The sequence below is a fragment of the Desmodus rotundus genome, chromosome 10, assembly GCF_022682495.2.
Source record: "Desmodus rotundus isolate HL8 chromosome 10, HLdesRot8A.1, whole genome shotgun sequence".
Taxonomy (NCBI): Eukaryota; Metazoa; Chordata; class Mammalia; order Chiroptera; family Phyllostomidae; genus Desmodus; species Desmodus rotundus.
This window is the reverse complement of record NC_071396.1, coordinates 1,326,408-1,354,346: the sequence shown is the minus strand read 5'-3', so window position 1 is coordinate 1,354,346 and position 27,939 is coordinate 1,326,408. Positions and strand designations below refer to the sequence as shown.

Sequence of the window (27,939 nt, the reverse complement as noted above, 5' to 3'; positions counted from 1 at the left end):
ACCGACCTGAAGGCCGGACAGCAGGAAAATGTTCGTTGTGGTGACGCTTCCTGATGAAGTGTTACAGAGCCCCTGACATGAGTCAGGCTGCCTGTGACAGCGTGAGAAAGGGCTGGGGACAGCGTGACATTACCAGGCAGGAGGCCAGTCACATCTGCCCACACACATTTTCAGGTGGGAAAGACAGGAGGCACCGTGCTGAGTCACCTTCCCCCTCTCCTCCATAACCTTCCGCAATGCTCCTGTTCCGATGGTGTCAAAGGACCAGACGGTTCTGTGTAGCGCTTCGCCCTGTGCTCGTTAGTCGGAAGACCCAGACATCTGAAAGTATCAACAGCACACTGCACACCTCTGTCCTCTGACGACTGGGGTCCGGGAGCTGCCCGATGCCTGGTGGCCAGCAGGATGCTTGCCTTCCTTCTGCCTCAACCCCTCCAACCTCCCCAAGGCCAGCCCGGGAGGCTGGGCCCCAGGCCCAGTCAGACTTCGGAGGGACCTGGCTCCGCCTGGGAAGACCCCGGCACGGTGGGCTCCTGCAGAAACCACCTACCAAGTGGAAGGGTGTGGGAAGACCTCTGGTCCGCCCCCCGCAGCCCCCCAGGCTCCGGAAGGCATGGAGCACTTTCCAGAGTGGACTTTGGATGCTGGACCCAAAGGGAGGCAAGTCCACAGCTGTGAGGCCTCTGTCTTAACGTCGTCTCTCAGCCACGGGTTTCCCCCGCAAGGGCGCCTGGGGCCGCTCTGGCCCAGACCCCAGAGAGCTCCCCGCAGGTGCAGGGCGGCGCGGGGGCTGCCCCTTCAGGGGTTCTTCGTCCCACTAACAGCGCAGCTGACGGGCCCTGCCAGGCTGCACAGCTCCCCAGGCATCGATCTGTCACCGATGGTGACACGGGAAAGGACACAGCTCTGGTTTGCCACTGAAAGCATTAAAAAGAAAACAAATCCTCTGACTTCTTGAGGTTTATTTCACTGTCCTGAGGTCATAAGGTCCCCGGGAACCACCAACTCCGCCCAGAGACGCACAGGTCTCGTTCACAACGCCGGGGAAGCTCGGACAGGCATTCAGGGAGGCCAGCAAGCAGTGGGGAATGGAAAGCGACCCCGCGCTCCTCACCGCTGTGTGCGAATCACGCTGTTTCGGACGAGGGTTCATGCGAATAACCCTTGGAAGGGAAACAAGTTACCTCCGCGGGCTCGGGTTCCACCTGCCGAGCTCTTTCTCACGTGCTGCTCACCATGGAAACGATGCGGGAGCGTGGAAACAATTCATCTCCCTGAGATGTTCCAAGTGGGAGCTTTTACACTGCTGCGCCCTCGGCCCCCCCAACAGCCACACACAGCGCTGCCCCCGGAACAAAGAAGAGCAGCCGACGGCCCAAGAGGCGCGTCCCCCACGCTGCAGCATTCCCTTCGTCCAAGTTCAGCCACCCCCACCCCAGAGAGTGCACATCATGGCCGACAAACACGCAGACGTGTCACCCACCACAGAGCCGACGGCGGCCCATTCACACCACACGCAGAACGTCTTCCACGGGCGATGCCCTGCCACGCAGCGGTGTGAGTGGTCCACGGGCCGGCGCAGAGAGCAAAGGGGCAGGGGGGGGCGGGAGGGGAGGTGTCACCGCAAGCAGAGGGGACTGCTGACCTCGTCACTGTCACCGCAGCAGCCGGGACCGGCAGGTTCTCGGGACGCACACGCTGAGTGAGCGCACGAGTGAGTGAGTGACGGCAGGCACACTGAACAGCGCTGCTGGGCACAGCAGTGTGTTCAGAATGTGAGTCCAGAGGCAGGCACACCGACCAGCCCTGCGAGGCAGGAGGGAGAGCCTGCCCGGCTGAGTGTGCTTGCTAGGGCACTCCAACACGGGCCTCTCCATTACGGCGGAGCTCCCACGTTCAGCCAGGGCGCAAACAGCAACAGGACCGGCCGGGGCGGTCCGGCAGCGTCTCTGCAGCCCCGGCCAGGCCGGCTTTCGAGAGGCCCGCTGCAGCGGCTGGAGTCAGCACTGAGCACCCGTCACCCCACCTCATCTCCCCCAGCCCTGCCCCCCACCGTGGTCAAGGGCCAGCAGACTCAGAGGCGGCCCCTGCACGCGTCAGAGAATGAGACACAGTCCCTCCGAGACGTGTCCTCACTCCTTCTAGAGGCCCCGTCTACAGTGGCCCCATCCCATTCCTCCCAGCGCACCAGCGGGTGTCCTCTCTGTGTGGCCCTTGTCATACAGTGCCCGGCACCCGGGAGACTTCCAATTCTCCAGGATAGACGAGCGTGCGGCTGAATGAGCGCCAGCGCAGGGTGAGGTGACTCAGTGGTGGGTGACCCCAGCCAGCCAGCTGCAGATGGAGTCTAAGCGAGATTCCGACTGTTCAGACCGTGGTCAAGCGTAAGGACAGGCCTGCGCTCCTAAAAGCAACTTCTTTGAGAAAGGCGGGCCCCAGCAACGGCGGCATCCGCAGGCCTGCCTGATGGACAGGCGGCCACAAATCTACCGGCACAGTCAGGACACTCAGCTCTTGCTCCACAGCGAGCGAGCAGACGCGCACCCAGAGGCGCTTGGCTGTCCGCACTCAGCCCCGTCCCTGCAGGACAGGGCGCACCGGGGCTTCACTCCACCTGGGTGCGTGGGGCCGGGGGGCTGCCGAGGCAGGACCCTCAGCCACCAGCGGGCCGTGCGAGGGGGGACCGCGGCCCCTCCCCAGCCTAAACCTCCAGAGGCTTCCAGTTGCTTGAAATCACACGGAGAGTGTGGGTAGCTTGAACCCAGGACATCTGGTCTCCTTCCTCGTCCTCGGTTTACCCATTATCCCGTCGATGGGACACACAGCCAGTCCCCACCACCCTCCAGTTCTGGGGCGCCCACTCTAACCCCACGCCTGCCCTCATGTCTCCTGCGGCTCACGGCCCATGGTTGACGTGTCCGGACCCCGCATTCTCGGACCCTGTCCCCACACCCTCTCAGAAGGAGGCCCGCCCTCCCCCCGGTTCACACGTGTTAACTGAGATCCTTCCGGGGCCGGTCCCATGGAGACCACAGCGGGGGAGGGCGGCGGTCTCAGGGCCCCAAGCACCCGCCGCCTCCTTGTAGGGATGGGGGACGCCCGGGTCGAGAGAGGCCGAGGAAGCCTGGCAGGAAGTGTGGGTTCTGTTCTCAGCGGTGGGAGCCACTGCAGCCGCGTCGGAAGCCGAGTGACACTGTGGGAGGGTTTACAGGAAGCGGGGCAAAGCTGGCGGGACAGGAGCTCCCAGGCACGGGGCTGTCCCTGTCCAACCTCCTCCCATCCAACATCGCACTCTGAACGTGCTGGAGACCCGCGTGCGCCAGCAGCATCCCCGCCCCTCGTGCTCGGGCCTCTGTGTCTCCCGCCGCCTGCCTGCACGGCAGTGTGATCGCTCACAGCCACACCTGGACCCGCAGGCCCGGACCTGCCCCGCCTGCCCCTGGTCCCCCTCACGGCGAGTTGCCCCTCCGGCTTCCTCACCTGGCCGCCACGCAGCTGGCTTCCTCCCATCCCCACCTGTCACCCCAGCGGGGGCTCCTTCCCACTGCGGTCCTGCCCCTGTGGTGGGCACCCCCCCCCCACAGGGACAGTCACCGCGCACCACACCTCCCCATCATGCCCGGCTCCGTGGTGCCTGGTCTACGTCAGCTCCAGCTCCCACACGGCCAGAGCACCCGCCCCTCCTCCTCCCATCTGCCCGTCAGTCCCTTCGCTGTCACTAGGCCTGACGCTCGGAGGCAGGACCACGTCTGACTCTGAGCTCTGTGTCAGCAGCGGGGCGTGCCTGGCACCCGGGAGACACTGTTGCGGCGGGAAACCAGGCTTTGGAGTTGAAAAGTGAACTTGTAACACTAGGCTTTCGCCAGGCCCGCCTGGACTGCTCTTCTCTGTACGCCAAGCAAACGCTGTCCCACGAGGAAAGTGACAGCCCTGGCTTGCCCCCTGCAGGGACCCAGTTTACAGGGACCAGGTCTCAGAGCCTGCAACCAGCGCCTCAGGCCGCTGCAGGCCGGGCTGGCGTCCAGGTCTGTCCAGCCGCCCGGTGTGGCTGAACGTGGACTATGAAAAACACTCATACGAATTCTTGTTTTAAAAAAGCCAGTCCTGAAAATCACCTCCTAAAACGTTCACGGCACTAACTCCACCGGGAAAGGTGACCGGGTGTGTCAGTGCGTGAAATGGGGGCCCGGCAGGGAGGCCGGGCCGTCACCTGTGCTCGGGGGCGGGGATCTTGTCCGGCATCTGTTAAAACTTCGCCTGCTGAAGGTCACTGAGCGCGCCAGTCCAGTGCAAGCCTTAAACCTTCAGAAGTGCGGCTGCGTCTCGTGAGACAAGGACAAAAGGCTCTTTGCATTTACTCACCTACCTCGCGCGCCTGAGTGCTGTGTGCGGTCGCCACCCCACGCCCGTCTCCTCCGTGACCGGCCACCCCCCGCACCCCTCCCCCGGTCCTCGCCCCACCGGTCTGCATCAGAGGTGTCCGCTACTGTCTCCAAAGCCACGTGTTCCGAGCTGAACATTCACGTACTTGGAGTAGCGAAGTCAAAGCCCTGATGTGAGCACCACGTTTCGTTTTCCTTCCCACCTGCTTTTCAGACAAGACCAAGTGCCCTGCCCACCTGCACGACGCGGAGTCCCACAACTCCCGCTCATCAGATTACCACTGCCAGCAGCACAAACCCCACAGGGCCCTGTGTCTTCGGAAAAAAGTTTCAAAGTAATCTCCACTTGTCTTTGATTTCTGTTGTTCCCTAATCAAGCCCGACGTTAAACTGCTCCAGCACAGGTTCCTCAATAGACGAAAATCAAAAAACACGGCGCGTGCGCATGGAAACGCCATTGCTCTCGAATACACCACTGCGCTGTGGTTCTCTCGGAAGTACCGCTCCCGCAAACAAATCAGATCAGACGGCATGGCACACACTGACATCACTCGATCACGTCTGACATCAAATCAGACGACCCTGACATCACTCTTCCATCTCTGTCTCTGGGAAACTGTCTCCTTTTATCGACTTATTAATATTTATTAAGCAAGAATGCCACGGCAAAATAACACGAAGGGTCAAGTGATTCTGCAAACGGTTTCGTCTGGGGCAACAAAATGAGGAAGGTGGTAATATTTACACAAAATTTCCTTTAGATCCATCTTTCCATGGAAACGATAAAAATAACCCGAACACCACTGAGCTAGAAAACAACCTACTTTTTCACGGTATAAAGTCTGTTACTCCTCAAAAAGATCTCCCCGAACCCCGAATATCCACACTGTGGACCACACCCACTGAGGGTGGCCAACAGCCGAACACGGCCGCCCGGGCTGCCCACAAACGACACAGTGGCACTGTGACAAAGGTGGGCACAGAGCACCCCTCGAGCCCCGACCTGCCTGCCGCCTGTGGCCGGGCTCCCAGCTCCCTGCCATGTGGTCCCTGCCGTGTGGTCCCTGCAGCCCCGACACCAGGCAAGCAGGCATTCCCACCTTCACCGGAAGAAGTGATCTAGAAAGGCTTGGTCTCCCTGGCGTCACCTGAGGCCCCCGCACGCCGGGCCTCTCGCGGGCAGAGCGGTGAGCGCAGGGCGGGTGTCCAGGCCCACGACCAGGCACCCCCACCCCTGTGCACTCTCCCTGCGCTGCTTCAGCTGGCATCCCTGGTGGAAGGGTCCCAACCCCATCTTCTCATCTGCAAAGTGAGGTTAAGCGTTCCCTGCCTTTCCCGCTGGTCAGAGAAGAACCCGCGGCCAAGCACGCCGAGTCTCCGGTGCAAAGTGGATGGTCAGGCAGCCGGCTGGGCTTTCACGAGCACGGGTGGGGGGCCTCAGGATGGCACTCGTACGTGGTGCCTCCAAGCCCAGGACCACAGGCTAGCGGTTGCAGACCTCCTGCCCGGGGCAGACTAGCACTCAGGCCACCCAGAAACCGCCTCTCCCAACGCCAAGCAGTGCCGCAGCCGCCCCGGCACCCACACCAGGGCCTGCCCGTCCCTCTGCCCTGCAGAGGCACCACTGAGACGACGCACGGCAGTAAGGCCGGTCTCTGAGGGAGGGGACTTCTTCTTTAAACACTAACCATGACCATGAAGTAAACAGAAAGAGGAGTTTCGGTTAGCCGCAAACAACTTGCCCTCGTTGAAGACGCGAGGCTGGCCTCCCCTCCAAACGCCACGCAGCCCCCGACTGCACGGTCCCAGTGGTCCAGAAGCGGACGGGGCACACCAGTGCCACTGCGTGCTCAGCAGGGCCTGCGGGGTCTCGACGCCCCACCGGGGGTTTTTATTTAGAACCGAGTGAGCTCCTTCGGCTGACCAGCATGGTCATCAGGGGGAACAGGCGCCACAAACACAAGGACGACTGTCTAACAGCAAGTGTGGGCGCCACAAAGACTTGACCCAGGGGGGCCCGCAGGGCTTTTTCCAGGGCAGCTTCCCACTAACCACCGCCCCATTTTTAGCCGAAGGCCGCACGCTCGTTCCGTAAATGCTGATCGGTGAGGTCACCTAAGGATGCCAGCCTCTCTCCCCTCGGTCCCCACACTGTCCCCAGAGGCCTGCCCCTGCAAGCAGTTTCTCTGTCCCGACGTGCTGTGGGGGGCTGTCCCAGGTAGCCTGGGGGGCTCGGCAACATCCCCCATCCCCTCCCACCGATGCCAGTGGCCCACAACCTGGCTGAGTGGCCTGGCTCGTGCCATGTCAGCCAGGCCTCGGGCAGACAGGGCCCTGGGGACAGAGGGCTCCGGGAGGGGCACCGCACAGCCGGGCCCTGGTGTCCCTGCCCCACGACAGCTGAGTGCACCCACCCCGGGGCTGACCTGCAGAGCCTGCCGACACTCCTGAACCTGGTGGGCGCCCGGCCCCACTTCGCACCCACCCGGTACGGCCATCAAACCACCAGGCACGCACCACAAACTGATACTGCGTGTCAATCACCGCAGTGACTTTAAAAGTGAGAGAAAAAGACAAAACTAAGTGGACGGAGCCTGAGTGAAGGGCCTGCGGGAGTGGGAGGGGCTTGACTGGCGACAAGGAGGGCAGGCCCAGGGGCAGCTGCCTCCCGGACACAGCTCCCGGCCAGTCCGGTCCCCAGACCGCTGGCTAAGGTGCAAGTCTGACTCAGCTGCCCCAGGCCGAGCTCCTGTGGCTCCAAAGCGTTGTTGCCATGGGGCAGGGCGACTCTGCCCCCAACCAGAGAGGGCAGCTGCGTGGGACGCGGACTTCATGGACACGAGCCCTGGGCTGCAGGCCGATCGGGTGGGCTGTCTGCTGGAGAGCGGCAGGCCCAGGTCTGCCCCCCCAGGACAGACTCATGCACGGAAGACTCACCTGCAGACCCCGCAGGGTGAAAGGGCTCTGCCATCGCACACCTTTGTCACCAAGCAGCGACCCTCCACGCCCACTTCGGTTCCCTTTGGGAAGTGCCGGGCTGACGTGACAATATTAAACACACTTCGCTTACTTCCTGATGACCGCACACACAATCAACACAGAATTCGGACGGCTCGAGCACCTGACTTCACAGAAGATGAGACAAGCTTCTTTTCCCCCCACCATCGGCGTCCACGTTACTTCACGCTGAGTGTGACACACGCAGCCTCGCAACGCCGCTGCGGCAGGCAGGCTGGGAGCCACGGAGAGTCGTCAACACCTCCCGAGTTCAAGGCCAGGCAGCTGTCCCTCAGCTCCCGGACGGATAACGGCATCATTGGGTCCAACATGGACCGGCACCGGCCATCGCCGTGTCCAGCCCGGGAGTCACACTCACGGGGGCCTCTGGTGACAGCCAAGTGCTCGATACACCTGCACTGCAAAGAGTGACTTGAAGTCGACTGGCACCGTGCCACTACAAAGTTACCACATCTCTTCCCTGTGCCTAATTTACAAGCAGGTGGTGCTGGAGTATGAAAAGTGTGACTTAAGCTTAGATCATGAGTTAATAAATGAATAGGTTCCAGCTCACCTGAGGTCTCACAGAACAAGGAGCGGGAAGGACTAACCGAACTGTGAAAACATCCATTTCCGAACTACAAGCTAAGTTCACAGTTTCTTCGTTCTGTTCTACTCAAACACCCAACGGTGACCATCTCTAAAGGATGATTTATTTCACCCGCCCACAATGCAAACACTCAATGTTTATTGAAATTTCGCCTTTCCACAGACATTTCCAGAAATGCGTTGTCGTTTTACCAAGTGAAAAAGTTCAGCTGTCTCCAAAAGCCAAGGTATCTGCCTTATATACACTCCGAGCCCACCCAGCAGCTGCTGTCCGACGTGAGGCAGCCCCCCTTGCAGTCAGAAGCGGCTGTTCTGGAATCTCCGGGAGGCCCTGCTGGACCTTGTGCCCCGAGTGGACCAAGACGTCCAAAAGCAGGGCCTGTCCCGGGAAGCATGCTTATGGGAAACGGGCTTTTTCAGGAGCCACGCCAAGGCAGGTCCAGGCAGCGGTTTGCCTGCGGCTGCGGCTGCTGCTGGGCGAGGCTCTTGCCCGTCTCTCCCCCACCTGGAAGCCCTGAGCACGTCCACCTGGTTTCACCCATCTGGTTGACTGCTGGGCAATGCCCCGCCACCTGCTCTGGCTAGAACTCCATCTGAAAACCGGGTTCTATCCTTATATATATATGTTCAGCCCCAGCAACCTGTGCTCTGAATGTTTTATTCCAAAGCAGGTACCAGGCAGGGAGGGAGGCGGTGAACGTGAACCTTTCCACCTGCGTAACTGTTTATACCCAGCTCTCACGGCAAACGCGCCCACTCTGGCGTTAGGAAAGAGGTTCCTCAAGCAGTTTGCGTTTCTGCTCCCACGTCCAGCTGTCCAGATGCCCACGGACACTCCCTGCTGGCAGCTTCTCCCGGCCAGTGCCTCTGGCCGCTCAGCAAGCCCCTGGCGTGCGGTTCTGGCTGCAGTGCAGGTCAGAGGGCTGAGCCACTGAACAGTCCAGGGCGGCCACTTCTTACTGAACTGTAAGGTGCACAGTGTCTGGTTTAGGTTAGGAAATCAGGGAGATAGTTTCCGCCACGAACTGCCACGGGAAGCCATGGAGTCACTCCACGGTTAGACCCCCAGCCCTGTCGCATTCGACTCGCGGGCAAGACTTCCCGCTACAACTCCTCCTTCAGGACGTGATGTTTAGCTGAGAATGAAAATGTTCTTCTACCTTATAATACGAATCAGTTGTGACAGTGTTTTTTCCCCAAATTAAGATGTTCACCCACAGAGTTACAATAATTCAAACTCTCAACAGTTTCAAGAAAACTTAAATGTTCTTATTAGAAATATAGAATTATGAAAGTGCTTCTTTTCCCCCCTTCTCCTAAATATTATTTTTTCTTTTTACAGGCCACATACTCCAGCATCGCCAGCAGAAACACCCTTGTATCATTCATTAATATTCCTTTTCTCTACTTGCCCAATATCAGTTTCAGGCTTAATAAAGTCCAACAGTGAACAAAACGAAAACCTGTAATTTTCTGTTCACTCTGCCAGTCTTCTCTAGACATCTCCCCAAACCCACTTCAGTTTTGCCTTCGCAGCACATTCCTTGGCTGTCCAGCACTAACCCACAGGAACCCCTCAAGTTCACCGAGATCTCCACTCTCAAAGGCCCCTAACTCGAAGCTCCCAGGTCTGCCCGCCCCAGTAAACAGGACCTTGCTCTGGGCCACCGTGTGGCATCGATCTGCCGACTGCCCTGTTGCACAAGCTGAGCCCTTCCTTCCCTTTCGGGACAGACCTGTCACAAGTCCTGGTACTCTGTGTCTCACACCACGTCCGACAGGCACAGGGTTTCAGAGTGCAAATAAAGCCCAAGCAAACTGCGTGCAGTCTAGTCACAGCCTGGTTTTTCCTTACCAAAGAATGAAGCAATTTAAGAAGTTAAGAGCGTCAGGGTTTCAGGTTACTCTTGCAAACTTTCGAAACTGACCCTTCAAGAGAGCAGCTAAACATTACGCACACACAAACGGGACTGAGCACAGAAACACCCGTGGATCCGTGGACTCAAAAAAAGAACGACTGGGCGCCTGGAACTTCTGCGGCAGTGTCTGCAGAACAGAGGGGGAAGTGCCCCCAGTAACTCACCAACAGCCTGAGCCTTCACAACAAGCGTGTTTCAAGGGCCTCGCCCCACGGCCACCGCATCACAGCAAAAGCGGAAAACAGGACAAGGTGGCTTCCTGGAGCTGATTAATGCACTCACGCAGCGCTGCGGCCCTGGCTCCCTGCCCTGACACAGCGCCTCGGAGAAAGCAGGGTCTGCGGGCTGGGTGTATGCAAGGCAGACGTTCCCACCGGGACTCTCATTCCTTGACCTTACCCACGGGCAAGAGGGAAATTCCAGTTCTCACCTTAGTCTGCTTTCTAACCCCTCCTGAACACGCCTGCTGTTCAGGCCACGGAGGAAGAAAACGCAGCCTTGGAAAGCACTTTCCTGTCCCTCCACCACCCTAAGGTCACGGGCTGTCTGTTCACGGAGACCCACAATGCTACCCATTTGCAGTTCTCATTATCCGCCCCCCCCCCCCCCCCCGAAAGAAGGGACTCTCTGTAAACGTTCGCACTTGGCCTCCTTGCGGCACAGCCCGGTTTCTGTGCGACCCAGCCCGGAACAGGCACACCGCTGATCTGCTCACTCAGTCTTGCAATCCGCTCTGTAAAGGTTAATCTAAAAATGTCCCTTCCACATTTAAAAAGGTGTACTTCTCCCAGAACTGAAGACTAACGCTGTAGCTCACAAACGAAACGTTAACAGGCTGCGGGGGGCGGGCAGGGCCTCTCGGGAAACATGGATAGAAAGCCAGGGAAAGCGGAAGGAGAGGACCTTGTCCCCCCAGGGGAACAAAGAACAGCAGGCACAGCTTGTGTGGTCGGGGGCACGCTTCTCGCTTCTCGAGTGGAGGAGATAAGAAAGAGGTTTGGAAAAAGGCAGGGACTGAGCAGCCCTCTCCAGTAGCTGGGAGGGCGAGGGGGGCCTGGGACAGCTCCCCTTCCTCTGTCGCTCTCCAGGCCAGCCTCTGGTGCTCCCGTCTGCGTGAGCCTGGGGGCTGCGGTGGGGCAATTAATGAGTGACCCCGCAGACCACGGCGGTCGGCCTCCATTTGCCCCCCCAGCCCAGGGAGGAGGACAGTCTCGCTGCTGACTCGTTAAATCTCTTTCTCAGTGACCCCCGAACCCACAGCGGCCGTGGCTGGAGGGAACCTTAAAAGCCTCCCTCGCCCACACAGCTGCAGTCTGGGTCGCGGTGCCACAGCGTTCCAGCGAGTGAGGACAGGGTTAGGGAGCTCAGACAGAGGCGCCAGGTCTCCATCCCCAGCCCACCGAAAGAGAAGCTCGTGAGCACGGCGTGTCCAGGCGTGCTGAGTGACGAGGAGGACCAGCGGGACTGATCGAAAAGGTCGGACACTCCCTCATCAATGTTTTTCAGAGTTTGCTTTGAAAAGCATTAATTTCAAGTGTGACCAGCTCATTTGCTCCTTCTACTGTAAACAAGAATGGGGTTCCTAAGCATCACCCATTGGAAGGGTAACAGGCTGCCCCGGGACAGGCAGCCGCAGGGACAGAGACCCCCGCGTCCCCTGCAGGTGAAAGGTGCAGGACGCGGCTGCCCTGCGCCTGAGGATCCACAGCACCTGGCGGCAGGGAGACGCGGTGGGCACGTTCCCTCGTGGGTGGGGATCCTGAGCGTCTCTGGGGGACCATCAGACGAGAACCCGCAGAGTCAGAGACGCTCTCCAACTCACCCGGAACCACGGCTCTGTGCAACCTGAGCGTGCCCCACGAGGGCTGAGGGAGGCAGCTGCGGAGGAGGATGATACGTGCCGCCCAGGGCCCCCCAACCTGCCCGAGGCTGTCACTGGGGTGCTGACCTTCCAGCTCCCTTGGACAATCGTTAGGGGGTCTCTCACCGCGGGGCCTCCTGACCCGGGACCCACAGGTGGGGGACTTTTTTATGGGGGTGGGAGAGGCGTGCACCTATTCTGCTCACGTGTGCGTTTGGGAGACCAACCCTGTCCCCAGCTGCCCTCAGCCACGACCAGGAAAGCGTCAGGCAGGTCCTCCCCGGAGCGAGCCAACGCGTCCCTGCACTCCGAGAAGCGACACAGCACCTGCTTCGGGGGCCACTCACAGTCCACGCTGTAAAACAGGGTGACGCGGGGGCCAAGGAAGCGGAGGTGACCTCACACCACATTCTTCCCCCAAACCAGGAACCCTTTCTCACCCCCGAGGGGAGCAGCCAGCTCTCCCGGAGCACCAGGGAGGACCCTGGACGGACACTCTCGTGGGACAGCACAGCCTCACATGGGGCGCACGGCCCACGTCACAGGCTGGCAAAGGAGGCCTGCGTCACACTCCAGAAATGGATCCTGTCATCATGTGTCCCAGGAAGCAAAGTGCATAAAACTGAGAAAATGACTGTCTTCAGACGCACTCCACTCTGAAAGTATCGCTTTGAAGTTCAGAAGCTAATTTTTTTTTTATGGAAGTTCAGCTGAACAAGAACCTGTGAACTTGGGAGCTAAGGACTGTGTGACGCCAGGAAGCCACATGGCTCAGCTGCAGCATGACAGCTGGCAGGGAACCAGCAAACGGCAGGCACGGGACCGGGCAGAGCTCTGCGCTCCCGCCGGCTGCTGCAACACAAGAGAACTCCATCTGAGGGACTCCTGCGTTGCTGTTTGAAATGTTTTAAAAACTGAAAACTGTTAAGTACAGACTTTTTGTCCCATTTTTGCTCTCGTTACCCAGTTACTCCACAAATTACCATCCAGTCCTGCGAGGGCACAGCTTCCTCACCGTGAACTCGCGGCGCAGCGGAAACACACAAGCAGTGTCCCACCTCACCCCCCGACACCCAAGGGACCAGACCCCAGCCCCAGCCACCGCCCACTCGGGAAAGAAGGGGTGGGCGGGTGGACACGATTCACGTGAGGCCAGTCCCGGGCAGCAGCAGGCCCGGCGCAGAGGAGCCAGAGCCGGATGTCAGCGTGGAGTCAGGGGGACGGTGCTGGGCACTCGTGGTCGAGACCGTGCCCCAATGTGGGGGCAGCCTTCTCAAAGGAAAAACGAACTTACCTTTCCTCATCACGTGGGCCCACGAGCAGACAGGCGTCTCCAGAGAAAGCCGTGTTTGTGATCAATGGAAACAACTGACCGTTTTCCTGTAGTATCTTGTATTTTTTACTCCTCGTTCAACATTTGTAGCCGCTCAATTTCAGAGCACGAGTTCCTCCTGATTTTGCACAGCCGTGTGCGGTTTTTCCCCTCATCTTCAACAGCCTGCACACACACTAAGTCACAGACACCCATTCCACACCTCCAGCGTTTGCCCGGCCTGGCCCTCCCCTCCTGACCTGCGCTTCCGGCGACTTAACGGCACCTCTCCTCCTGCCAGAAGCGCTCAGCGCCGTTGCCGTGCCGCAGTCTTCCTTCTCTACCACCTCTCGGGGGCGAAAAGGGTTTGAACCTGGAACCAAAAGATCCTGGCTCCGCTTTAAGATGAAACCTCAGCAATAATCTCTCTGGAATAATACACAGTGTGGCTAACCCAGCTTCAGTAAAGTGTGCCCTGACCTGCATGCTGAATGCCTGGTCTTCCCTGCAGTGCTCCTCCAACAGTCAACCGATTTTCAGAGAGACCCAGAACCGTGGAATACTTCAGTGTAAGAAAAGCACAAAAACACCAGCCCCCGCACTGCAAGTTAGACCAGATATGAAGATTTAATGAAACGTCGTTAACAGAAAAACCTGGGAGGTGTGACTGGGTGTGAAGTGATACCTCCTTTCTTCAATTTTGTGATTAACAGGTCTTTTATTGGTAGTAAACTAGAGCAAACAATCAGAGTAATACATATGCAGTTTTCAGTACACACAGGAAAAGTTATTAAAGAAATTCAAAACCTGTAGAGAACTAAACGCCGGAGGGAAATCACACACCTTAAGGTACAGTGGTGAGGTCCTGTCCGCCCTTCGGTGACGGCGTGCGCTCTGTCCCCAACAGAGCTGAACCGCACTTACCCGAATGAGAAATACAGACGTTTGAGAATCAAGTGTACTTAGGAGGATTAATTAAACACATTTCCTAAGCATCTCGCAGTGACAAGTAGGTGGCCCTTTAGCTGGGAAAGCACACTTGGGGGTGGGGGGGGGACTAGTCTTCCGTAACCATTGCAACAACTTCTTGTCTTCCAAACACTGCTTCGTAACAGACGCGCCGCTCGCTTGCGCGACGTCACTTTATTACACAGGGAGCCTGCGCTAGGCTGGTTACACAAGGAGACGGCAAACACACAGTGGTACTTTCCTGGCGTCAGACGAGTACGAGAGACTGACACACCACCAAAGTACGTAAAACTCATCAGCATCAACACCAAAGTACATTAAAAAATATAATCAGGAAAAAAATACAATGGCTAAAAAGTGGTTTTGGGCAAAGCCACTGCCGCCCGTGGCTTCCAATGGCAATTCGGGTTGGAAGCAGCTTCTGACGCCCTCCCAAGAGCCTGGACAATACTGACTGATGCGCCCTTCAGGGGACGTCACAGGTGGCGGCTCCACCGAGCGCTTCTGCTGTCACTGCTGAAGGCAGGCACCCCGCCCCCCCCCCCCCCACGTCAGCTATGTCACCAGCTGGAATTGCAGCCTTATTAGTATCTACAGTTCCAAGGGTGTGGGGTTATTATTATACATGAAAATCTGTATAGGCTTTTTGTTTGTTTGTTTTAAGGGGGGGGCCGGCTGTTTCTCTTATTTAGTATTTGGATGCCATAGGCATATAAAATGCGTAATGAATTACCTACTGGAATGTAACTCATTCTGAAATCTAAACTGTCAAGACAGAAAGAGAGAACAAGGCCCAGAACTCTTAGAAAGAGGGTAGGTTAAGAAGAACAAAAAAAAAAAAAAAAAAAAGCAAAAAAGCCAGAAGTGTGGGTGCCCTACAGAAACGTAAACAAGAGGACAGCGTCTGGAGGCTATACATAGTAGCAACGCACCCCCCAAAACTCCAGAGCCCTGTAACTCCAACCCAGCTGGGGCCGCCGCCCGGGGCCGCAGCACTGCGCTCACCTCCCGGCAGCGGACGCGATCGGAGCTGCGGCCCCCTCGCAGTGGGGCAAGGAGAGGGTGCTCTTTCTCTTCTCCTTTTCTAAAGCTATCATTCCAGGCTTTGATCAAAGATCCAAGAATATTTGTTCTACCAGGCTGGAATGAACGTGGTTTGGAAGTTCAGAGTACATTTAAAAGCTGCAAGAGAACATAGGTAGCCAACTTCTCAGAATTTTGGACCAGCCCAGATGGAGACAGCAATTTGAAATGTTTTCGATCCCTTACTCAGGTGATGAACCGTGAATCCTATCGGCCCAGAGCAATGTGAAATGTTTTCGATCCTTTACTTAAACGGTGACACGTATACCATACTATCTGTAAGTTGGATATTCCATTACAGTGATAACGTACAGAATTCCCATGCGTTATTACACTTTCCTGAGAGTAAAGCAATTAGAATAACCTTAATCCTAACAACAAAGTTTTTTTGTGTTTTTTTTCTTTTGTTTTTTTGTGGGATTTTTTTGTTTTTTATTTTTTTTATTTTTTTGCATTTAAAACTTTTGGGCTATTCCCTGACCATCTATACACGTAAAGTTGATTGCTAAACATTGTCATTTTGAATGTCAAACTACTTTTAATCTATCGAGTTTGATTAAAAATCATAATAGAAACAGCTAAAATCACGCTAACAAAATAAACTGAATGTGAAAAGTTGCATTGAAAGGGCATTACATTATTCTCATAGGATCGTGTACAAACATTCCAACGGCAGTGTTCTCAGAACCAAGCGAACTGACACCGCGAGGCCCCCAGCCGGTCCGCGGGGCCCTTACCTGTAGCTCTGGCTGGTGGGCGTCTTGACTCTCGCGCTGCACGGCTCGCTGACGTCAGACAGCATGTTTGTGTACCCTGAGAAATCGGACGCCGAAGTCCTGACTCTATGGTCCGCTTCCCCGTTAGAGTTGCTGACAAAGGTCATTGGCACCCTGCTGCCCGACTTGAACTGAGAGCCGAACGCCTGTGCGAAGTTCTCGATCTGGTACGTCGTCCTGGGCTCCACGTCCTTCTGAGGATCCATCTGGCTCGCTAACTCCTGAGACGGGATCTGAAAGCTGGTCGAGGACTCCAAGTTCTTCTGCTGCTCCTTCTGGCTGGGCAGTTTCTGAGACGAGGGCTGGAAGGCCGGCGAAGTCTCCAGGTTCTTCTGAGAATCGATCAGGTCGTCCAGCTCCTGAGAAGGTGTCAACTGCTGGTGGGCAGCGTCCAAAGCAGACAGGTACAGACCTGGCTGAGAGCCGAACAGCATCCCGAAAGGAGGCTTTGGCAACGAAGATGGCAACACTGAGGTAACAGACTGGCCGAAGCCACACTCCAATGGAGACGTAGTGTACATCTGTTTCTCCGGAAACAGAGCGTGGTTGTGGAGAGGTGAGGGCAAACTGACGAGCTGGAAGCCATGTCCAAGGGTAAAGCCCGCACTCGTGGACTTCTCGAAAGCCTGCTGGAGGTATTTGGAGTATTCCTGCAACATGCTCGCCTTGTCGCTGGAAGGGGTCTGCGTGCCGGGGCTCAAGTTTCCTTCCGGAACCAGCTCTGAGTGTTCTCCTGAGGGGTGTAAATCCACGCGCGGCTCGCTTAGGCTGAAAGGGTCCTCCTTCGGGCCCTCCGACTTGCTGGAGTACTGGTCCAGGATACTCTGCAAAACCTCGTCAGGGATGCCAGACTTGTCGTGACAGGACTTGACCTCAGCGTTGAGCGCTGAGGGGTCGATGAGCGACAGCGGGGCCTCGCTGTCCAGGCCGCCGGCCCCCGCGGACTGGATGACAGACTGCTGGGAGACCATGTGGCCCACGTTGATCGAGAAGGCACTGTTGCTGGTGGCAGTTGGCAAGTATCTTCGTTTCTTTGAAAACTGCATGGCGTCGTCGTAATTGCTGTTCATCTGGCCTGGTTTGCCGCCCGCACCCTGGAGAAGGCTGATGGTCTCCACGCTGGCACCGGACGCCATGCCGAGGGGGCCGCTGGGCTTCCCAGACAAGGACTTCTGTCCGACGATTTCTGGCAACGGCGACACGAAGTTCAGGTAGTTTTTGTCTGTGTTCTTCCTGCTTCCTTTCTTAAAGATGAGTTTTGGCACCCTTTTCTGAAGCTCATCGATACCACTGCCCAAGATGCCGCCGCTGGAAGACATAGCAGGCATCTCCACGGAGTAAGTCTGCATGCTCACACTGTTTGCAAGCTGCGATTCGCCTGCTTTCCCAGCCTTGTGTTCCTTGCTCTCAGCAGCTCCGCTCTTGGCCTTCGTCTTCCTCCTTGAAGAGCTGCTGTTTCCCTGAGACAGCACAGCCAAGGTCCCCACGTTGCTATGGTTCGCGGAGCCAGGGTCTGCACTGGGGGCTCCCTTAGCTATGGCTTCCCCGCACGTGCGCCTGTGTTTCAGCAGTCTATCAGTCCTGGAAAAATACTGCTGGCAAGTATCACACTTATATGGCTTTTCTCCACTGTGCGTCCTCTTGTGTCTCTCCATGTGGTACTTCTGGATGAACTTCATGCTGCACTGGTCGCAGCCGAACGGCTTCTCCCGGCTGTGGATCTTCTCGTGGCGCTGCAGGAGGTACTTCTGGATGAAGCCCATGCTGCACTGGCCGCACTGGAAGGGCCTCTCCCCGGTGTGAATGAGGACATGTCTGCGCAGGTGGTAGGAGCTCCGGAAGGCCGCGCTGCAGTGGTCGCAGATATGAGGTTTCTGGCTTGGGGACAGGACCGCGCCTTCTCCGTCTCCCACCAAAGACGGCTTGGAGGATGCACTGGGCTTCCTCTTGGCTTTGATTCCCTGAGATTCTGGCTTTGGCCTCTTCGCCTTCTTGACGTTAGTGTCCTGCTTTGGCTCCTCGCCGCCACCGAGCAGGGCGTCGCGGTGCTGCGGAGCCTGCGGCTGCTGGTGCAGGACGCTGAGGTCCTGGATGACGCCGGGGCCGCCCCCCTCGCCGCCGCCGCCCAGGCCCGGGGCCCGGTCCTCCGCGCCCGCGAACAGCCCCCCGTAGTGGTGGTGCTGCTCGTCCGGGTCAGTCGGCTTCTCCTGCTTGATGCTGACCAAGGGCTGCAGGAAGCCCCAGGAGGGCCGCGGCGCCGGGAAGGCCGCGCCCGAGGCCGCCGGCTCCTTCTTGAAAGTCATGTCCGGGGCCGGCGGCGGGGGCGGCTCGGCCGGGGCCGCGGGGGGGGCGAGCACGCACTGCGGGGGAGGGGCGGCCGGGCCGGCCGGCCGGGCGAAGCTGGCGACCGGGGGCAGCCGGTGGTTGAACATGACCAGGCTCTGCGGGAAGCTGGGCTCCATCTCCGCCCGCCTGCCGGAGCCGCCGCTCAGGAACCCGCCGCCGACTCGCATGCCCCGGAGGAGGCCTGGCTGCGGAGGGAGAGGGGGACGGAGAGGCGGTGGGGCCGGGCCGCGGGACCCCGAGCCCCGCCGCCGCCCGCACTGCGGCCCGCGGCGCACGCGCACCGCCTGCCCCCCTCCCGGCCCGCCCGCCCCGCGCCGCCCCCGCCCGCACTTACGGTCCCGCCGCCGCGTCGCCGCCGCCGCCGCCGCCTCCGGTTAATAAAAATAACGCCGTCCTCTCCACAATGGAATTAAAAGCCTCCCCCCCACTGCGCAGGCGCGGCGCGGGGTCTGCCGGGAGTGGCCGGCCCGGCGGAGGGGAGCTCAACGCGGACAGCGCGCAGGCGCCACGGCTTCCGCCCGGCCCGCCTGTCAATCAACCGAGCGGTTGGGCGCAGGGGCGGCCCGGAGCTGGAGGGGCGGGGCCTAGGGGGACCCTCCAAAGAGATGCCTCCGTGGCAGACAGACCTGATTGGTGGGCGGCGGTGAAGGACAGGACGTGGGGAGGGCCTGTGTGGAAGGCGCTCTGGAGGTGGACCCCCGGGGCGGGAGGTCCGGCGGGCGGGGCTCCGGGGTAGTCTGCGGGCGGGGGGTGGGGAAACTGAGGCCTGCGCGCCGGGCGCGCTCCATTTTACAGTTTGCAGTCCAGGTATCCAATCAAAGTCCAGACCCACGGGGGCTCCCCCAAGGGCGCGGCTGAGCCCACCCTGAAGTCTTCAACCCCAGATGCCCGGCATTTGGGTGTTGTTCTAGTGGCTGGTGTTCTAGTGTGGGGACCCTTTCCAATGGGCGCACGTCCTTGGCATTTGCAGGAAGAGCCTACTTGGAAACCGTAATAGAGGTACCGTTGCAAAAAAGAAAAAAAAAGTTGTCTTGCTGCCAACCTACCTGAAGGCTACAGGAAAAGGAACCGGCGTGAGCCAGGTGCAGCAGCCGAGTAAAACACGCCCACGTGCGGATTCATCCTCGGCGGTTTAAATCCCACGCCTGCTCTGTCGGGCTGGCGAGTGTGTCTGCCGGTTACCCCGCCGCCTGGCCCCGTCTGCGACTCGCGAAAACTGGCCCCCAGGCCCTGAAGGGCTCTCTGAGGGTCCACTGTGCCCTTCCCCGGATTGGACTCCTGAGAAGCGTGTGCAGAATAGGGACCAGGATAAAGTAACATCTTGAAATCAAAGCTAGATCAACAAAAATCAGACATCACCCCCTAATGTACACAAAGCACCCACGTTCATACCAAGCATGCAAAAATCTAATCCAGCAACTTTCCTCATAGAGTATTTCTAAGTCCCTGAAATTTTTTCATAAAAAGAGAACGATAACAATAATTTATTTACATAGCATATTCTCTTCATGACGTGACCAGTCCGTTTTTATCACAATGTTTCTAGCTAAATCACTTCTCATAATTCAGTAATAAATGACTTCTCTGAGAAATTTCACCGCTGAAACCATCAAGATTATTAACGAATCCTTATGGGCCTCTCTCTGAATCTGCTCAAGAACTGAAAAGACAGTATTTAATGAGCATTGTGAGATAAGAAATATTAGCATTTTTCTAACTCCATGCAACTACGCATAAGCATTCTGCCACTGGAAGCGTGCAGCTTGAATACTGTCGAGTGTAGTTAAGTGTTAAAAGAAAGACTGGGAACTCAGAAACTCCAGACAGTGGTAAAATATGAGTCGGTGCCTATGAGAAATGAGGCTGTGCCCGCACTGCGGGCGTCAGTGTTTAATGGTGAGCCAGATGCATATAAGCTGGTCCAACCGTGAAGGGCAGTGGGACAGTCCTATGAAAAGCCAACTTTGTTCCTCAGTTATCAAGATAAGAAACCTGTCACTTCTCTCATTCACTCTGTCAGCCTTGAGACACTCCGAGCAGACTTACCTCCGTGTCGTACACCCCATATATCAGGAAGATGGAGAGACCCTGTAAAAGAAAACGCAGGGGGAGCGCTGTTAACGCTAATCATTTCCGCAGCAGAAACGCCTGAAATAAACTTTCCTGGGAACAGACAAAAGAAGACACACTTCATCAAGGTCAATTTACTTTCCTATTTTTCAGCATTAGCAGCTGCACCTTGAGCACCTGGAAGATAGCACATCGCCTACGGTGCCGGTGCCGTCCCATTGCTTACAAAGAGAAACCAAAAGGCCACCCCGGGCGCATAGCATGTTAAGTAGGAAAATCATCAGGATGCGGGGCTCTGGAAGATGGGCTGGATGCGGGAGAAAATTAAACTCAGGAAATGCGATGAAAGTAATCCCAGGAAGAGCTTTAAGCATCAGTATTTCTAAGCACCGTAGTCTGAGACTACCGCAGTTAGAACACATTGTAACTGTTCAATGGGGTACACTTTTTTTAAGATTAAAAGTATAAAACAGCGAACAGGATAAACGTAGGGTAATAAGTATGAATAGTTGTAAAATACCAGTTCAAGTCGATACAAAATCCTACATGATCAGCTGTTGTAAAACTGAGTACATTTTCACCGAATCTTATATATAATAAAATCCCCCAAATCGGCGATTTGTTATTTCTTAACTTTAGAAACTAATTCATTGTAAAATGTAAATTAAAGCTCACTCTTAAATCTAAAATCTTATTTTTTTAAAGTAAAGAAAACTGATGTGGTTAAAACTTACTAGAGATGACAGAGAGCAAGAAACTTTCTATGTGGTTTTGCCTTACGGAGGGAATGAGAATCCATGTTCTTGGTAGGTACCAGTGAGCCAAATATTAAGCAGGGATCTGGACTAAAATCTGAAAATGGTTCAAATAGGTAAGTAATATGACACTTTCAAAAGGAACACATTACAGGAACATTTTAACTCGTTTTCCCTCTGAATTCTTACATGTTACAGATAAGGGAGACAATCCCGGAATAGGAGATGGAATAAAACAGAGACAAGTTTTGTTCTTGTTTGTTTCTTTTGATAGATTTTATTTTCTTTTAAGAACACTCTCAGATTTACAGAAAAACTGAGAAGGTGGGGCCAAGAGTTCGCAAACATCCCCCATCCGGTTTCCCCTGCTCTCAACATTTTACGTGAGCATGGCACAGCACAGAGGTTACAATTACTCTCATTAGCTTTCAACACTATCTATATAATTTCCTCTTTCATTAAGTCTGTCGAGTGTCTGTATATTTCAGAGAGTAGAACTATTGCATGACACACGCGTATTTGTGGTGATAAGATTAATAAAGAGTTTTCGAACGATAAAAAATGTTCACTGGGGTCATAACCTTTTGAAAAACGTTAGTGCGGCGACAGCCCTGTCACCGTGGGCGCATGCTGCCCCACGGCTGGGCACCCACACGCCCTCCGGCGACAGACGCACAGCCTTGGGGTCTACAAGGCCAGACAATTCAGGCTGCGCAGACGGGCCTCATTTTGTAGGCTACTTGTTTGTCCCTAATTCCAGGTAACTCAGGAAAAATATATTTCATCTGTGATTTATGAAAAAAGTATGAGATAATGGACAGTCCTCCTTCCCTTAGAAATGCTCGGCCTTGATTTTGTATTGTCTTATACAGATACCGAATTAAGAGAGGTTGCTCCAATTTTAATCGGGTTTATGACACGGGAGGGTTCTGGTCTGTACCGTAGGTGAGTCGCTACTGTACAAACGATTTCCTGTACGTGGAAGCGTGTGCACCACGGCTTCTATACGTGAAGAAGCTCAGCTGTTTACGTGAACTCTGCGTGATGCTTGGAAAATCAGACAGCCATTCTGTCAGGTGTGTGATCACGCCTGTAACTCATCTGCTCTGTAAATTCAGTTTTCTCCAGAAGAAAGGAGAGTTTTTAACAAGTCGCCTTTCCCCAGGGTCTCGGTAAAGTGAGGAAGAACAGGGACCATGCCCCAATATTTTTATTCTGCATCCCACGTTCCACATTTTACATTTTGACACGTGGCCCTTTCACGTAACAGAAAAATGATCACCAAGAGAAATCTCTCTTTTGAACGAAGGGCTGACTGAGACTGGAAAAGGGCTTTAAATAAAGGCACAGCTTCAATCTGAAAAGGTTTTTTCCCCCTCTTTCTTCTTTTTCTTCAACAGACACACCCTCGGGCACATAATTGACAAGCCCCAGAGCGTCAACATCTAAGGACCCTAGAAAGGTCTGCAACTGGAGACCACCCCAGGAACCTCGGCCTTCTGCCCCCCTATCATCCACCTGATGCCCCCGCAAGCAAGTGAAAGGTAAACCGTGAACAATAACAAGTAAAATCATTGTACGCTTCACCCACGGCGACTTTTGTCCCCCGATTTTACAGGCTGTTGTGATCGTGTGGATTTAACTCTCCTGAACTTTATAAACCCCTCGCCACTGGATAAACATCCCACGTTTTCTGTTTTCCAAAGGGAAGAATCCAAACAGCAAACATAAACGCTTTAGCTCATTGTGACTATGAACCACTCCGCAGTTGCTGCAGAAAGACTACCTCTGAGAACAGCCAGAATCAACCAACTGCCAAATTTCAACTGGCGCTGAGATTGCTGGAACTCTGCACCCCAACGTTCTCTCCAACCAGCCAGGGGCCGCTGGAAGTGTGCCCCACTTCCGCCAGGCGCGATTCCTCGGGGGCGCTGGCAGTTCCTGCTAGGCCACCCACAGATATATTCATCCGTAGCACAGACGGCGTCTTTACCTGGAGAGGTTCCGATTCTCAATGTTTTAGTCGCAGTCGAGACACCAGCCGTTGGGCAGGAAGCGCTCTAGTGCAGCGGGGTTGCTGTAGTGTGCGTGCCGAACGGGCGGCCGCCAGGACCAGGGAAAGGATGCAGGGGTGTTGCACCTGATACTGCACAGGAGTTAAAAATAACAATGTAAGAGCTCTGGCGGGGGAGCTCAGTCGGTGACAGTGTTTTCCCACCAGGCCCAGGTTGTGAGTTCAATCCCCAGTCAGGGCACTTACCTGAAGCAACCAACCAATGAGTGAGTGCATCAGTAAGGGGGACAATGAATCGATGTTTCTCTCCATCTCCCTTCCGCTCTCTCTAAAACCGATAGGTAAAAATGGTTTTAAAAAGCCATCCTTCGCAATACCTCAGGTTGTTTTTTTTTTTTTTAAATAGACACATAAAGGGATAAGGGAGAGAAAATCATATCCGTGTATTTCATTCTCCTCTATGTGTGAAACATTAAAAAACGAGGCAGCTTTGTGAAGTTCTCGCTGCGACAGAAGTCCCTGAACAAGGCCTACCCCCGTTTCAAAGGCTGACACCTAGTCTTATTTTTACATAGATCTCGCCCTGGTCTTTTCGCAACGCACTACACGGCAGCCACAAAGTCAGCCTCCTTTTAAGTGGTAATATGTTCTTCCCCGGTGAGACAAAGACGTCACACGCCCACCGCTTGGGCCTCCTGGAGAATGTAACAATGCTGAAATCTGCATGGCTCCCTGAGAGCACACCTGCATTTACATAATCCTGTGGGGCCTGGCTGCAGAGGAGTCAGCGGGAATGGGGCCAGCTTTCGGTTATAAATGGGGATTTTCAGGCTTGCTGCTCAGTGCCAGGGGTCAGTGTGCTGACTCCTAATAAGGTGCTCTTTCAAAGACACAGCCTTAGACAGACCCCCCTGTAACTTGTGAATTTTTTAATTTATTGATTATTAGAGAGAGGAAGGGAGAGATTTGTTCCACTTATTGAGGCATTTGTCGGTTGATTCTTGCATGTGCCCTGAGCAGGGATTGAACCCCCGACCTTGGTGTGTTGGGACGATGCTCTAACCAACTGAGCTACCCAGCCAGGGCCTGGGGAGATGTTTAAAGCTGAGGCATATTGAAAGCGCTGCAGTGTGATGAGCTCACAGGGCCAGGGGCTCCGTCTGCAGGAATCCTGGTTCTCTTCCAACCTGGGAAGGCCTCCCAGGGACAGAAGGACAAGCACTTTGCCCCAGGATGCTCAGGTGCCACGTGCCAGGTTCTGTCTTTTGTGCTGCTCCTGACAAATTCGCCTTCGCTGATGTACGCTTGCTGGTTGCTTGGAAACACACCTTTTCCCATCCGAAGGCTGCTGAGTAACGGCCCCATCAAATATCCTCCTCATTATCATCATTTCCTGAATTCTTCGCCTGAATGGCACAGTGCTGTATGCGTTTGTTTATTTTTTTAAAGATTTTATTTATTTGTCTTTAGAGAGAGGAGAAGGGAGGGAGAAAGAGAGGGAGAGAAACATCAATGTGTGGTTGCCTCTCGTGTGCCCCCCACCGGGGACCTGGCCCACAACCCAGGCCTGTGCCCTGACCAGGAATTGAACTGGTGATCCTTTGGTTCACAGGCTGGTACTCAATTCACTGAGCCACACCAGCAGAAGCTGTTTGTTTATTTTTAAATCACGCTCCACCTGACCTTCTCTGAACAGTTCCTGTGTAGGGGACTAAGTCCCCCACAAACAAGAGCATCAGGTAGCAGGGGTGCGTATTTGAGCCACTGGCATAGCACGGGAAGCCGAGGCGAAAGATCCAGGAGCCACCCCCACACCCTCGGCCACAGCAGGGGCTGAAAAACTGTGGCTCTTCATCGCTTAGGCAGCTCAAAGAAGCGGGGAGAGCGGTGCGTGTGAGCTGGAGACATGTCTACTTGGTGGTAGGAGAGAAAAGCGAAGAGAAAGACACGCGGTCCTGTGTTCTCACGGTTGTAAAACATGTAAAACATATACCAGGACATCCTTTTGTCCCTCCCCAAATATAACCGGTCAGAGGGGAGGCAGGTGCAGGAAGATACACACCTTAGTGGCCACTGGCCTCTGAGCCGAGAGGCTGAGAGGGAGAGGAGGTAGGTCAGACCCAGGGGAGGCAGCAGCAAACTAGAACAGCATTCGCTCCCACCAAGAGGTGGGAGACACGTTATTCCTTAGAGCGTGTTGCCATAGAGACGGGAGGCGGCACCTGTGAGGAGCTGGGTCCTGAGCCCACGTGGACCCAGGAAACCTGGGTTTGATTTGGGGATCTGACTGTCCGGGTTGTTCTTCATTCCCATTCTTTTAATATAAAGACCACAGTACATGTGAACGAGAAAAGATGGCAATGGGTTTATTTAAAGTGAGTTCAGTGTCTACATGCATTTATATCTTAAAAATAAAGGTCTGTTCACATCGATGAGCAAACCAAAAGAAACATGAGCAGTTTATGCAGTTGAACGAGCAATTTTGCCAGGGAAAGAGGGCGGGTTGCGGGAGGGGAGCTGTGTTAGGCATGTGATTCGGTTGTTTTCTGAAAATCTGATTCGTGAAGGAAGAGTGACCAGGACATTTCCCAGAGAGACTTGGAGAAAGCCCCACCTTGGGAGGCCACCCAGCTGTCCGGGAGGACCTGTCCAAAGCTCAGACCCATGGAGCCAGTGGGCTTCATGTGGGAGGAGAGGCTGACAACCCTGAGGGGTGGCAGGACTGGACCCTGAAGGCCCTGCCTGTCCCATCCGGGAGCTCAGCGGGTCTTGTCTGGGGAAGGGGTCGCGTGGAAGACTTTTCATCCAGAGCACAATGTCATGAGACTTTTTCTCAGCAGCTCTGGCAGGGATGAGGGAGGTGGGTGGCTGAGGCAGCAATCAGAAGCGGGGCACCCAGGTAGGAGGTTCTCACCAGGGCAAGAGCCCCAACTGAGGAAATGGCAGGGAGGATTCCGGGACGTGCAGGAGAGGAGTCTCGCGGCTGTGGGTGCTGAGTGGCCATGGCAGGAAAAAGCGAGAGCCGAGCTCCAGGTGATTCTTCGATTTCTGGCTCCAGGCATGGGCACCTCGTCCCAAGATAGAGAATGAAATGGAAGAAATGCATGTTTGTTGGGAAAAAAATAATACATTTAGTATTTTATGCATGTGGAATGGGAGTGAGGTCCAGTGAGCCACCAGACAGAAGCGTGGGCCTGGGAAGGCCCTCGGGGACAGAGAAGGGACCCGTCTGGGAGTGGACAGAGTACAGGTGACATGAAGCCACCCAGGAGCAAGCGTGCAGAGCAAATAAAGGCAATGGCCTTGGACAGAGTAGCAGGAAATAGCACCTCTGCCTGAGACAGGAGCAGAAAGAGAAGAACCCAGGGAAGAGGCGTCGGGAGGTTAAAAGAGGGCGTTTCCGTGGAAACCAAAGGAAGAGGTTCAGGGAGGAACAAAATGATCAGCAACCAACACAGACTCTAAAAGCAGGCGGCCTGGCTCCCAGGCCCGGCCCCGCCCTGCATGAGCTGTGTGAGCTGAGGCACCCTGCTGAGCGCTCTGTTCCGCCCGTCTGTGTCTGTCCGTGGACAGAGCGCTCACTGAAACAGCACCTGCCTCGCCGACGGCTGCGGGAATTGAATGAGTTCGTGTTTGTAAAGTGCTTCGTTAGCACAGTGCCCAGCAGCAAGCCGCTGCCGGGTGAATCCCCTCCGTCACCACCGTGAGGTCAGATCAGAATGGACCTGGGAATGCCCTGTGTTTGGGGGTGACCAGCTCATTCCTGAGCCGCCACCCCAGGTCGGGCACCGCGGACACAGCTGTGGACAGAGCACTGCCCTGAGATGTCACCCGGGGGGGGGGGGGTGCCATCGTCACGCCCGTGTTACAGATGAGATCAGGAGGAGAACAGACAGGTTCTGCAGGTTGTGGGGCCTCAAGGTGCCAGAAGCAGGGTCTACCGGAGCTGGGCCAGCTCTGGAGGACGCCTGCATAACCTCTGAATCCCAGGATGTCCAGGTGGCCCTGTGACCTCCGCACCAGAGGCTTGGGGGGCCTGGTGGGGGCAACACCCTCACCGCAGTGGGCTGAGCACTGGATGGAAGCTAGTTAACAAAGAGGAAGATGGAAGGCAATTCACAGAGAACCAGACGAACAAAGTCCAAGTGAGCGATTTGGGGCAGATTCGTCTTGTTTGAGGAACGCTGCAGATGGGACAGAAAGCATGTTCTCGGTCTTTCCCAAGCACATTTCCACCATTCCTCTGCAACGAGCCGGGGACGGTCCCTTCAGGACTGAGCTCTCTCAAGAATGCCCGGGGGGTAGATATTTGCTATTGTCTGCTGAAGCAAGATCAGCAGAACATAGATATCAGATCCACATGTGGCAGAACCTCATTCTATTCCAAAAATCACAGACAATGCCATATACCCTCAATCAAATTCAAGACTGCCAAAGGCTGCCAATGAGAGATCAGAAATGTTTGATAAATGCAAAAAAAAAAAAAAAATCTAAAGATTCTCATCTTTCCAGAGCTGGTTCTGAACTGGCAGGTCCCAGGAACCCGCACTGTGAGCCACAGCAAGCCCCCCTCCCGGTGCTGATAAAGTCCAGGCACTGACTCCAGCCCCCCTGCAGACCAGTTCTGTGACCGCGGGCAAATTACACAATCCGTGGGCTTCTGTTTCCTCATTGCAAACAGAGATAATAATAGTACCTGCCTCAGGGCAAATGAGCTAAATTTTTAGCACAACACCTGGCTCAAAATGAGTATTCTGCACGTATCTGTTATGTAAAGTAGACAAATCACTGTTCTAAGGGGCAGTCAGCAAACAGGAGTCTGTAAATTTAGGGAGGTTGGAGTTTG

At 55.5% G+C, this 27,939-nt stretch overlaps 1 protein-coding gene across 5 annotated transcripts in view; it reads right to left on the bottom strand.

Annotated features, from left to right (window-relative positions):
• Positions 1 to 13,124: 13,124 nt before the first annotated feature.
• The window catches only part of ZNF281 (zinc finger protein 281), a 28,135-nt gene continuing 13,320 nt past the window's right edge, over positions 13,125 to 27,939 (bottom strand). The window contains exons 2-5 of one of the 5 annotated variants that reach the window (XM_053913161.1): positions 20,301 to 20,342; positions 19,301 to 19,532; positions 15,870 to 18,439; positions 13,125 to 15,231 (exon numbers count right to left, since the gene is read on the bottom strand). In XM_053913161.1, coding sequence (XP_053769136.1) covers positions 15,225 to 15,231; positions 15,870 to 18,421 — 2,559 coding nt within the window. In that variant the 5' untranslated portion in view covers positions 18,422 to 18,439; positions 19,301 to 19,532; positions 20,301 to 20,342 and the 3' untranslated portion in view covers positions 13,125 to 15,224. Of the gene's footprint in view, positions 15,232 to 15,278; positions 18,554 to 18,588; positions 18,719 to 19,300; positions 19,533 to 20,300; positions 20,343 to 27,939 lie in introns of those variants that run through there. The other 4 variants (XM_053913159.2, XM_053913160.2, XM_071219571.1 and 1 more) reach the window with 4 other exon arrangements.